The sequence below is a fragment of the Molothrus ater genome, chromosome 11, assembly GCF_012460135.2.
Source record: "Molothrus ater isolate BHLD 08-10-18 breed brown headed cowbird chromosome 11, BPBGC_Mater_1.1, whole genome shotgun sequence".
NCBI classification, from domain to species: Eukaryota; Metazoa; Chordata; class Aves; order Passeriformes; family Icteridae; genus Molothrus; species Molothrus ater.
The window spans coordinates 19,392,046-19,404,692 of record NC_050488.2 but is presented as its reverse complement, the minus strand read 5'-3'; the positions used below and the strand labels follow the sequence as shown (position 1 = coordinate 19,404,692).

The 12,647-nt window shown below is 45.2% G+C and overlaps 1 protein-coding gene across 1 annotated transcript in view; it reads right to left on the bottom strand.

Moving 5' to 3' along the window:
- LOC118691564 (contactin-4) overlaps window positions 1-12,647 on the bottom strand; it is a 274,696-nt gene that overhangs the window by 49,515 nt on the left and 212,534 nt on the right. Inside the window, 3 exon segments of the mRNA XM_036390793.2 lie at window positions 1,204-1,354; window positions 5,081-5,210; window positions 7,001-7,137. Of these exon segments, the coding sequence (XP_036246686.1) occupies window positions 1,204-1,354; window positions 5,081-5,210; window positions 7,001-7,137 (418 nt within the window).

Below are 12,647 nucleotides of genomic sequence, written 5' to 3'. Positions count from 1 at the left end.
CCACACACCAGCTGGAAAGCCACAGAAGCCCCAGGAGAAACTGTGAAGGGATGGCCAAGGCAGCCACCAGGCTGAGCATCAGCATTCAGAGCAAGCACTGGCACCGTGCTGCCTTTAACTCCACCTGGAATTGGAAGGATCCTCTATATTGATGAACCTCCACATGATCAGCCTGCAGCTGGGGAAGGATCCAGATGTTCAGGTGCCTCTCTGGCACTCACAGGACCCTTTAATGCCACTTTAAGCAGAGATTTCATTGGAGTTTCTTCTCCCACGCCTGTCTAAAGGTTCTGTGCCCTGTCCTAGAAGAAGAGATCGCAGCAGCAGCTTTTCCTGGCATCTTGCTTCCTGGATTCCAACAGATTCTTTCCCAACAGCCAAGAAAGTTCTTGTCTGAAATCCACACACAACTGGGGGTGTAGGGAGATAGTGGGGCTGGACTCCAGGCACTGCTGCTGTCCCCAGGGACAGTGGGGAGGAGATGACATTTCAGCAAGCACAGAAAGCAGGAATACAGCAGGGTTCATAAAACAGGAATACAGCAGGGTTCAGAAAACAGGAATACAGCAGGATTCAGAAAGCAGGAATACAGCAGGGTTCAGAAAGCAGGAATACAGCAGGATTCAGAAAGCAGGAATACAGCAGGGTTCAGAAAGCAGGAATACAGCAGGATTCAGAAAGCAGGAATACAGCAGGGTTCAGAAAGCAGGAATACAGCAGGGTTAGGCAGAGCTCAGGCCCTTGGCCCCTCCTGCTCATGAAGGCAGACAACAATGCCAACAATGACAATGCCATTCCCTAATTGTGCATTTCAGTCTCCAGGTCCAGGCTGCAGGTGAATAAAGGCAGTGGTGAGGATTCAGCAGCCAGGAGACACAGCCCAATGAGTGTCAGAGCAGAGCATCTGGGAATCTAGTTTTTTTTTAAACAATGGATATTTAGAGCACTGCAGAGGCAAAATATTTGGGGTTTTTTTTGAGTGCATTTTTATCAGCTTCTTGGCAGGGATGATTTAATAGCAGACAGAGATGGGATGGGCACCATGGGAATAGGTATCTCACCCCCAGCTCCTTGGGATTGAACACAGGCTGTTTCCTTGTATTTGCAAGTCAATTTTGCAAAGCTATTAATGACAAATTTAGCTTTGATTGCTGAAAGTCCCTGGGTTAGTTAATGAAAGAAATGGTTACTTTAAGACATTACCTCTCATTTTCTCTTAGGATGTCTTTTCCTTTCTTCCAAGAATAAGTAGGTCTGGGGGAGGCTTTGGGCTTGCACTCAATGATGACTTCACCACCCACTTTAACAAGAGTTAACTTCTTCAGCAGCGTTTTGGAGAAGTCTGGCCCGAAGGCTGAAAGCAAAACCAACACAAACCAGATCAGAATTCCCTCGGGAAAAACCAAAACCAGACTCATTCGAACTTCACAACATTCCGGGGTTGTTCCTCACTTTGCAATTCCTAAATGGTTGGACTTTATGAACTAGTGAAGTCTGGATGGGGTAAAAAGACACCTGAGGGCTTCTTTAACTGCAAAAAATACTTATTTGTTTAAAAATGTGTGTTCAGCTAAAAACCTGAGAAACCAGTAGCCCCACCATGCACATCTCACTGGGACAGCACCCCCAGGAACCTTGTGCATGACGAGGATAAATTATTCCCTTTTTCTGTGTCAGGACCATCTTTTTCTCAGGCAGGGAAGTTCTCACAAACACAGAACCCATCTAATTCATCAGAAATGTTAATATTTCCAGAAAGGCTGACACTTATGCTTCCTATTCATAATTATTGCATGAACTGGGTTATTTATTTAAATTCTATAAAGGTGGGAGACAGTGACACAGCCAGGTCCTGAGCCAAGCAAGACAAGGCAAGAGTTGTTGGCTCCAGGGCACGAGGAATCATCTCTTCCTGCCCCAAGGGCACAAGGAATCATCATTTCCTGCCCCAAGGGCATGAGGAATCATCCTTTCCTGCCCCCAGGGCACAAGGAATCATCTTTTCCTGCCCCCAGGGCACACTCCTGTGTTTTGTGGCAAACACTCAGATATCCACTGAGCTGACCCCCAAAGCCCTGCAGCCTGGGGAACAAGGAGATGCCTTGGCTTCTGATTCCTGCCCCAAAGGCTTTTTAATGATCCCTTTGCTGGGCTCTGAGGCAGCTCTGGCACTGAAATCCCCCAAGACAACCAAGGGTTTCATTGGTATCCAACAGGACCATTCATTTTTTCATGTAGAGAGCTCAGAGCAGAAGGTGAGGCAGCTGAAGGGCTTTAGGAACAATTCTTGCTGATGGGAGCTCAGCTTTCAGTTGGAGCAATGTCTGCTCTCTCCATCCTCCCTGCTGGCTCCTTGGATCCCTCCTGCTCCATCCCTGGGTCCCCCAGCTCTCTGCCCTGTCCTTGGCTCCCTTTTTGCTGCCCCTGGGAGATCAGAGCTGAGATCTCCCTGCTCTGCATCACCTCAATGCCCCAAGACAGGATCCAAAGCTCACCTGCAGCAGCTGGGAGACAAAACCCCACAAATTTCCTTTTCTCAGGGCACCCTCATCTGCCTCAATTCTTTTGGCTATTGCTCCTGCTGCCAAATTGTGCTTTATTCCCATCAATTGATTGTGAATAAAGCACAGTCCCCCACTGAAAATGGGATGGGCTTTATGATCCAACAGTGCTCCAAGTTCCTGCATCAGAGCTTTTGTTTTCCACCTCTAATCACAGGCAGGGACTTAATTCTGGCACTCAGAAACACAGGTATGATATTAAATGCTATAAAAGAGCCCTGAAACCAGCACTGGCTTTGGAAAACACTCCAGAATTGAAGGAGACATCCTAAGGACACTTCCCACCAATGCACTCAGAACCAAATGCATTATTATTTATATCATTATTAATATATCATCACTTCTGACACTAATTTCTCAGATGATTGTCCCAAATTTATAAGCAAAAGCGATTTTTAATGAACAATCCTGTTACTCCCATCTCTGTAATAAACAGTTTAGGCTGGTTTTCTGTGAGTCATTTGCTGCATTTTCTTGCTCCTGTGTGGGACACAGGAGTTGCTCACTGTGGTTTTATTCTGTGATGTTCAAAACGTCGTCATTTGACATTTAGAAACTCTGGGCTCATTTCTCAGCACTGCCACAACTTCCCTGTGCCACTTCAGGAGTAATGAATTTAATTTATTCACACCTTTTGTTTGTCAAGCAGGGTTTTTAATGACCTTTCTTCCCCACTCTAGGCCCACATTTCATTTTTCCAATTTGTTTTTTAAACATTTAGCCTGAGAATTCTGTAAGACAACTGCATCTCAGTCTTTTACATTGTCCAGCACCACTGGATTCTGCTTTTATTTAAAGACTCCAGGCAGGATAATTGGCAACAATAATTGAGAAGAATCACTCTGAGAAAAGCTGGGTCTGTAATTTTCCATTTCTCTCTTTCACTTAACTTTGGTGTAAGTCTCTCTTCAGGTGATTAAACACCACCAGTAGCAAGTGCTTAACTTCAGGACCTTTTAAAACAACCATTTTAACACTCAGATCTAGTTAAAAGCTAAAATTTCCCAGGGAGGGCTCAGAATGTTGCCCTGCTTTGAAACTCCAGTGAAAAGGCAAACCTGCTGCTTTCCTTTCAAAATGTGCCAAGTTAAATCACAGATGCACAGGAATTTATCTGCAGGACACCATTTGGGTGCTTTTCCTGTGACAGACAGAAGCAGAGCTGCAGAACCCAAGTGAGAAGTTGTCCAAATAAATATTCCTTGCCAGGTTTCTCAGACCAGACCCTCCAAAATTTGTTTTTTTTGTGTGGACACGAGGAGCTGCTGGGCACAGGGACACCCTGGGAGTCGCCAGCAAAAAGGATTAAACCTCTCTCCTCTGAAAACATCTTCCTCCTTCCCAAAGGTCCATTTTTACCAGGTTTTAAATAGACAAGAAAAGCACATCAGTGGGTTTATTTCGATTTCTTTCATGTCCAATAAATCTCAGCATTGTGAAGTCTAATTTATTGAGCATTATCGTACCTTTCTCCAACAGCAACACACACAATCCTTCAGATGAATTTTTTTTGAATCTATGACTGATGATAAAAAATGACCAACAATTGAAAATCCCACAGCTGGAAAAAACCTCATGCTTTGTTCTTTGGGATAAATCAGAGAATGCTGCTACTGAACTTTTGGTTGGAGAGCAATGAAACTGTTATTTTGTAATCAGGAATTGTGTTTGACCCTTTGAAAATCCATCCCTGTGCTGAGCAGGGCTGCCTCTCGTCCAAGAGCATGGTTTGGGATTGAGCTGCAGCCTGGCAGGGGCCCCTGGGATGGTCCCACCCCACCCCTGCTCACCCAGCAGCAACCACAGGAGGTTGCCCAGGGCTGTGGCCAGTTGGATGTTGAGCATCTCCAAGGACAGGGATGCCACAACATCGCTGGACAAGTTGTTCTAGTGTCCAACCAACCTCAACATAACGTTTTTCTTATTTTAAGTGGCATTTCCAGGTTTTTGTGGCCATTGCCTCCTGTCCTGGCACGGGCACCTCTGAGAAGATCCTGGCTCTGTAACCTCTGCTCCCTCCCCTCAGCTATTTCCCCACTCAGATTCACATGAGCTTCTCCTGTTTTTATCTGGGAGGAGCAGAGCAGCTGTGCACAGAGCTGTGGGGTGGAAGATGCTTTTCTTGGGATGGGGGAACTTTGTTTGCTGAAAGGTCTCTTCAGACAGGAGGTTTGCCACCGTGTCCTGAGCAGAGTCACCTCTGCAGCCAGGACTGTGCACCTGGATGTTCTGAATGGCAATGCTCAGGTGTCTCCAGAAACAGCTTGAACCAGCAGGAGAGGGAATACACCTGCCAGCTCCTGGAGCAATGTGGGATGAAGTAAAAAACATCTGTTCTCTGCTCTGCACTGCCTCGAGTTTGCATTTCACACCTTCCTTAGGAACAAATCGCCAAAGACGCCCTTCTGCTTCAGAAACCAATCATCAAAACCCCCCTTCTGCTGCAGCTTGTCAGAAGCCCCTGTGCAGGGCTGGCAGAGGCTTTGGGAGGCTGGCAGCGCTCAGGGATGTGCACTCACCTATGACACTGAGCTCTGCACTGGCAAAGATGACGCCGTGCCTGTTCTCCGCCACGCACTGGTACATCCCTGCATCCGACAGACTCACGTTGGCAATGGTCAGAGAGCCCTGCTCCAGCTGCACCCTGCCCTGGGGACAGCAAAACAAACTCCAAAATCAACGAGAACATGAGCAAGCCTTCCTCTGAACGTGCACCCAGAGGCTGTCCTGCTGTGTTTTGTAGCAAGGTGGACCAAAGGAAGCAGCGGTAACGGGAGGAATCTGCGTGCTGTGATTTATTTGTCTGCCAGCCAAATTTATGTCAGGCTAGAGACTAAATGGTGAAACCAATACAGGAGCTGGTAAATGCAATTTCAATTGGAGGACCTTCCCTTGACCCCTCATTGATTTAATACCCAAAGCATTTAGATTAATATCCCTTTCAAGGAGATAAGCTTGAGGCAAGAAATGCACTTCTGTTCCACAGTGGCACATCACAGCCAAGCCCATCCTCAGAAACATTTCAAACAATGGTATTTCCATGGAATCACAGAGCCATTGACGTTGGAAAAGACCTCCAGGATTACTGTGTCCAACCTTTGAGCAAAACCCACCATAGCAACTGAAATGTAGCACATACAGGTGTTTCCTGGACACCTCCAGGGATGGGGACTCCACACCTCCCTGGGCAGTTCCAGTGGAGAAATTCACCCTTTCCATGGAGAAATTCCTCCTGATTTCCAACCTGACCCTCCCCTGGCACAGCTTGAGGCCATTTTGAGTGTATATGGCAATGCAGGCTGCTAAGACTGGCTGCCATCTCAGCCAGCACAGACAGAAACATTTAAAATCTTCTGCAGTTTACTGAAAACAATGTAAATGCTAATAATTTAATGATCCTTTACTTCATATCAGCCACTAACGTGATTTAGGAACAAGCCCATCTGCCAGTGACCAGCGTGAAGCAACCAGAATTAGTGTGTGGAGTGAAAGACCAGGCTGTCATTTGTCAGCCTGAGGATATGGAGCTTGAGTTATCAATTCTAATAAGTACAGCAAAGTGTTCCCTCCCTCCCTAGGAGTTTGACATTTACAAAAAAAAAAATTCTAAAATAAAGAGCTATTGGTTTTCTACTCGGCCTTAGGGCAGAAATTTAATGTTTGTGCAATTTTTATCAGGGTTTGATCAAATTGGGGCTGCCATGTTCTTTCACAGTAAGTGAAGGGGAAAAAGTGCTGGCTGCTGTGAAACCAAAGCTGTGGTGACCTGGCTGAGTTTGTGGTGGCAAGGTGGGATCATGGACTGGGTGATGGCCCTGCAGGAGAGGCTGGGCAGACATGCTGGTGGGAGGGATGCAATTCCACTCCTCCTGCACGGGGACACAGCCCAGCAGGAGGGGTGGGAACACCATCAAACACCAGCAAGAACTCCAAGGTTTCATTATCACTTGGAGTTCACCTAAACATCATAATAAAAATAATTACTTTAGGGTGATCATTCTCTGGTGACACATTCCAAACCCATTCAGCCATTCCTCCTTCTGTCCAGCCTTAGGCTGCATCATGGATCTTTTATTTTGGGGAGGAGCTCTGAATGTAGAGCTGTGGTGTGTCCTGCTTGTCCCTGGCGGCAGTAGGGAGGTGCCACCAGGCATGGGAAGGAACGGGGGATTTTCTGTGAGGGTGGGCAGGCCCTGGGTGCTGAGGGTGAAGCTGTGGCTGCCCCTGGATCCCTGGCAGTGTCCAAGGCCAGGCTGGACAAGGTTTGGAGCAGGGGGTGGAACGAGTTGATCTTGAAGGTCCCTTCCAACCCAAACCATTCCGCGATTACGGAGCATCCCCGTCCTCCCCACCCCAACTCAAGCACCCAGAGCTCAGCGAGCTGGCAGAGCACCCCAGCACCCCCAGCCCTACGCCCAGGGGGTTCCAGCTGTGCCTACCTGTGGCAGCAGGGGCTCCCCGTCCTTGAGCCAGCGGTAGGAGGGCTTGGGGCGGCCGCTGGCGCGGCACTCCCAGGACACGCGCTCCTCGATGGCCGCGCGCACGTCGCGGATCTGCTGCGTCCAGCTGGGCTGGGCTGCAAGGCAAGCAGGGAAGGGAGGCTGGGAGCAGCACCTCTGTTGTGCTGCCAAACAAACCCTTCTTCCCTCATCAGAGCGTTGGACTTGATAATGTTGGCATTTCAGCTTTAATTTTCATATATTTGTGTAGAACTCCAAACTCCACACTCAGTGGGAGCTGCTGCTTCCCCATTTGGGGCAGACACAACAATTCCTCTGCAGGCCTGGCAATCAAGGACACCTCACTGCCCCAGGGCCCAGAGATGGGAACAAAAGTGAGTTGGGGGAGCAAACTTGGGCTCAATGACTTCATTACCTGAAGCTGGAATTGGCAGATTCACCCCCAAAATGCAAATGGACCAAACTTATAAACTTATAACTTTCACACTTATAAAAGTGTGCAAACCCTGACCCATCATCCATTTTTGGGTGCAGCCCCTGGGGGGTCTTTGTCTGCCCAAAAGGTACCTGAAACCCTTCAATAAATAGAACAGCTTTTTATTCCCTTAATTCTGTCTGGCCTCTGCTTTTTAAGTAGCCCCAAAAAAAGCATGGTAAGAACTGCTAAAGATTACTGCTCTTCCTTGAGTCCAGTGCTGCTTTCTGAAGGTGGCACAGGCCAAGATCAGAAGCTACTTTTATTTTATTTGTAGTAAAAACCCTTAAAGAAAAAGAGTGGCTTCAGAAACCCTGCTCATCCTGCAAAAACAAAGCAGCAGCTACACACCTGGTCTTTCAAACAGAGACATTTCCCTCCTCAGGGTCTCTATAACTTGGGCTTCAAAGCCCTAAAATTCAGACTTCAAAACATGTAATTTAGAACTAGCTCTGCATTGAAATTGAGGTTATTCCAGTAACTCTGCATGGTTACAGGAACTACTTCAGGTCCAGGCTCTCAGTCCTGTCTTGATTATGGCCAGATCTCCATCCATTGCCACAGGAAGGAAAAATCTTTGCACCCAATTGTTGCATTAATGACTCTGAATAAACCTAGAAAGGCCACAAGCAGATATTGCAGACACATTTTGGTAGAATTTGGTGAAAACTAGCACTGGCAGTTTTGTGAGATTGTATTTTTAACTGTTTCACATCATTTTATCAGTTTGTTGGCTTTTTTTTTTTTAATAGAGTTTGAGTTTAGCCAGATTCCACTAAATTCCACTAAAATTGCCACATGGTTTTGAAGACCACCCAAAACCTCAGACTTTCTTAAGAGTTACCTCTTGTCCATATATATCTACAATACACAATACAATCTATTTAAGATCTTATCAGTAATAGTACATTAATATATTATATCTATAATACTTTTCAGAAAGTCCCAATAGAGTTCTGATTTTTTAATGGGCATTTGCCCTATTTTGACATAAGAGCATCAGACTTAGCAGGATGGTATTACCAGCAGAGGTCTCCAAGAACCTGATTAATACTTTTCCCTGTGTAATCAGATAAAAGAAAAAAAATCAAGATTTCTCAAAGCCAGGTAACAACTTTACACATCTCCTTTGGATAGGAACAGGGGCCCAGAGACGGGCTTGAAAGGATAAATTTAAAAATATCACATCAAAATGGCAAATGGGTGTGATTATACCCAAAATTGGGATATGCCTGTGATGATGGGATGCTGGAAATCCAAATTTAGGGAACTCAGGTTGTGTTTAACCCCACCCCTGGCACCCTGAATGTGCCTACAGAGCAGAGATGAGGTGGAGAATTTCCCACAGCCCCTGACCTCCAAGGGAATTCCAAAAAAACAAAAAAGTGAACTGAGCATCCTGGCAATGCAGAAGGGAGAGGAGAAGTGAGTGGTGTTTATTTCTCTGGCTGCCCCTCCTGCCCCTGTAATATTTTAAGCTTGTTTATTGTCTGTATCTAAAGAGGGAGCAAAGGGAAAGCCTTTAAATGCAGGAGGATGAAAGTCAGTTCTGTCATCTGGAGTAAGAACTTGAACAATTCCATCGAGCTGAGCAATTGCAACAGGTTCAGTGGCTCAAGGACATTTGCAAATTACTCATGAATTTACATATTTACTATTCTAACAGCATCTAACTCATCATTTTGAAGGGAATTTTATGATCCCATGAAAGGAGCTCTATAAAACCCACACACATCCATTTGCCTTTTTTATTTTTGCTGTGCTGTTTTACAGATTTCCCACATGAAAACAAAACTAAAAAAAAACACCAAAAACCACCCAGACAAAACAACTGGAATTAATCTGCAAATCAAGAAAAGCCATGAATGGTAAGCTGTGCTCTATAACCTGAGTGTGTGCTATGGAAAAATAAAGATAACCCCCGTGGAGAGGAGGACAGAAAATTCAAAATTCATCCTCATTTCATACAGACTCAACAAATAAGGGAAATAACAATTTTCTCCAAATAAGGGAAATAATAATTTTCCCCAAATGAGGGAAATTCTCTCCAAAAGGCATTTTTTGGGGTGGTTTGTAGGTTGTTCATCCCAACTCCTGCCCTGAGTGCTGAGACTGAAGCGTGCAGTGCTGGAAGCTGCCACCCCAAATTGCCATCACCCTTTGGTGCAGCACCCATGAGCCACATCCACACCACCCTGACCCCCTCCAGTGCTTTGAACTGGTTAAAATTCCCAATTCCAAAGCCATTTTTGGTGCAGGCAACTCCAAAATGAGCAGCACAGGTCAAAAAATCATCTCAGTGAAAAGCTCTGAGAAAATTCAGAATTCCTCCTCATTTCATACAGACTCCCCAAATAAGGGAAATAATTATTTTCCCAAATAAGAGTAATAATAATAAAATTTTCACCAAATAAGGGAAAATAATAATTTTCCCCAAATGAGGGAAATTCTCTCCAAAAGGCATTTTTTGGGGTGGTTTGTGGTTTGCTCATCCCAACTCCTGCCCTGAGTGCTGAGACTGAAGCGTGCAGTGCTGGAAGCTGCCACCCCAAATTCCCCAAATTCACATCACCCTTTGGTTCAGCACCCACGAGCCCCAGCCTCCATCCCACTCCACCCCAACCCCTTTCAGTGCTTTGAACTGGTTAAAATTCCCAATTCCAAAGCCATTTTTGGTGCAGGCAACTCCAGAATGAGCAGCGCAGGTCAGAAAATGATCTCAGCGAGAAGCTCTGCACCGTTTGTTCAGCAGGAGCTCGTTCTCTGCTGCTCTTTGGGAGTTTTCCTAATTAGGTCAAGCTCCCCTCTCAACAGTTCAGTGCAGAGAGAAGCTCCTGGCTTCATCTTGGGGAATACTCAGGGGTTGGCTCAGGCTGCAAATTTGTGTGAGCCACCAAAGGAGAGTGGCCACAACCTAATGGAATTTGACAGGAGCCCACTGGGGATCAGAGCAAGGTAACACGACACGAGATTTCAGGCATGATAATTAAAATAATTCAGATAAGGGGATGAAACCAGCTCCTCTCCACAACATTTTCTGGTATAGCAACGAGATAATGACAAGGTTGAATTTGTGACTGGTCTAGAAAAGAGTCCTTTGGATCGTTTCAGCAGTGCTGACCAAAGAGAAATTATTTTCCAGGAGATATTTTGGTCCTGCTTGGTGTACTTAAGATAGTACTGGCCTTGGAAACATCCTGGAGGAAAAATCTGGAAGCTGATTAAGAATTCATCTGAGTTGCAAGCAAAATTCATATGCTAAATCTATAAAGTGAAAGAAAAAGCTTAGAGATATAAGCACGACTCTTACATAAGGACTGCTTTAAAGAAAAATCTCCCCCTCTAGGAGATTTCTGGAGTTTGTACTCAGGGGACCTGAAAAAAAGTGATGGAAATAGTGAGAAAAAACCCTGTTTACCTTTGATCACCTTTCAGTCTTCACCAACACAAAGTGGGACAGTTAAAACCAGGTGAATAGGAAAATATGGCCAAATATATTCTTACTTCTCTAAGACAAATAGTCCAGGGGCAGTCTGTCCTTCACTGTAATGAATTAAAAGGCAAAAGTAGGAACTGGAAATCATGTCCTAAAAGATATTTGAAAGTGAAATGATGTAGCAGGTGATGATGCATCACCTCAGAAATGAGTAACAAACCCCCAGAAGTAAAGGAGAAATACAAGAAATAAACCAGAAAAAAAAAAAAACCTGTAGGACTCTGCAATCATCTGTGAGTTCAAAACAACCAAAAAGACTCAAGCAAATGAGGTGCTAATACATATCCAGAATCCAATTCTCAGCTGGTGTGTATTGATTTCAGTGTTCCTAAGCCAATTCCTAGCAGCTGATGACCTGGTGCAGGCTGTGTAATTCATCATTAATGGCAGATGAAAGGCTGAATGACTTGTCCATTACCATCTCTATTCTAAGGAGATTGAGACTGAGCCCAGGATCAGAGCAGTCTAAAGAGCAGAAAGCCAAGTGTAAGAAGTAAATAAAAAAACCCAAAACAACCAGATGGCAAAAGCAGATGAGTAATTGGAAATAAAGAGTGCAGCCAGTGTGTAAGGTCCTGTCCCTAATGGGGACACAGCTCCTGTGCACAAACCCCTCAGTCCTGATTTGTTTCCTTCCCAAAGATCACAGAAAGCAGAGCCCAAGTTACCACTGCTCCTCTCTCTTCCTTTCCTCCCTCCTGACCTCAAGGACTGTTTGAAATCTTGCTCACAACTCCAAGGTGAGCAAATCCTGCACCAAACCAATCTGCTGGAATGCTGTGCCTAGAAAAAACCAAAATCTCCATTTGGGTGAGTCTTTGGAAGCTCTACAAGACTGACCCTACCGACCCAGCCTGGAGTTCTGCTTGTCACTACAATATTAAACACCAGAGGAAAAGAAACAGAGAAAAAATTGAAGGGGTTAACCCAGCTGATAAAACCCCTTCAGTCATCCCTTCCTCTCATTTACCCCTGCTCTGCACCATTAGAGGATTTTCTCCCCGGTTTTTGTGGGCTCTGGGTGTTACAGGCACACCACAGGGACCCTGCTCATGGGTTTGGTCACTTCCCACCCTGACACTAAACTGCAGCTGCTCAGGGGTACAAGGGAGCTGTGGGGTGTTCCATGAGGAGCCTTCACATTTCATTCCTGTTTGTGTTTCACCCTATTTGCATTTTTGCTTCTCTTGCTGCAGAGATGTTTCTCCAAGCAACAACGATAATAACATGAGACTTTTTCTGAATCTCCAAGAATTGGATTTTTCTGGAAGCAGGGTTCCAGCAATCCCTTGGAAAAGCTGATGAGAAACAATTCTGTGCAGGAATGTGTTCTGTGTTCTGGATGCAAGACCTCCCTTGGGCAGCAAAGAATTCAAAAGTCAGAGTTACTTCTCCCTGTACTAACTCTTACCTGTGTAAAAGGTGGCAACAGGGTTTTCCAGTGACTGATGTGAAAGATAGTTCATAATAATATAGTAATAGTACAATAAGAGTGCACTTGCCCTATGTACAGGAATTTTCTTGTATTTTTATCAGTCCAGAAACTCACTTTATTCAAATTTTCAGCAAATTATTTGTGATCTGGGACCTAAACTGAGCAGACATAAAACTGCCTGATGTTCACTTGTGCAAATTTCCTTTTTAGACTCTGACCA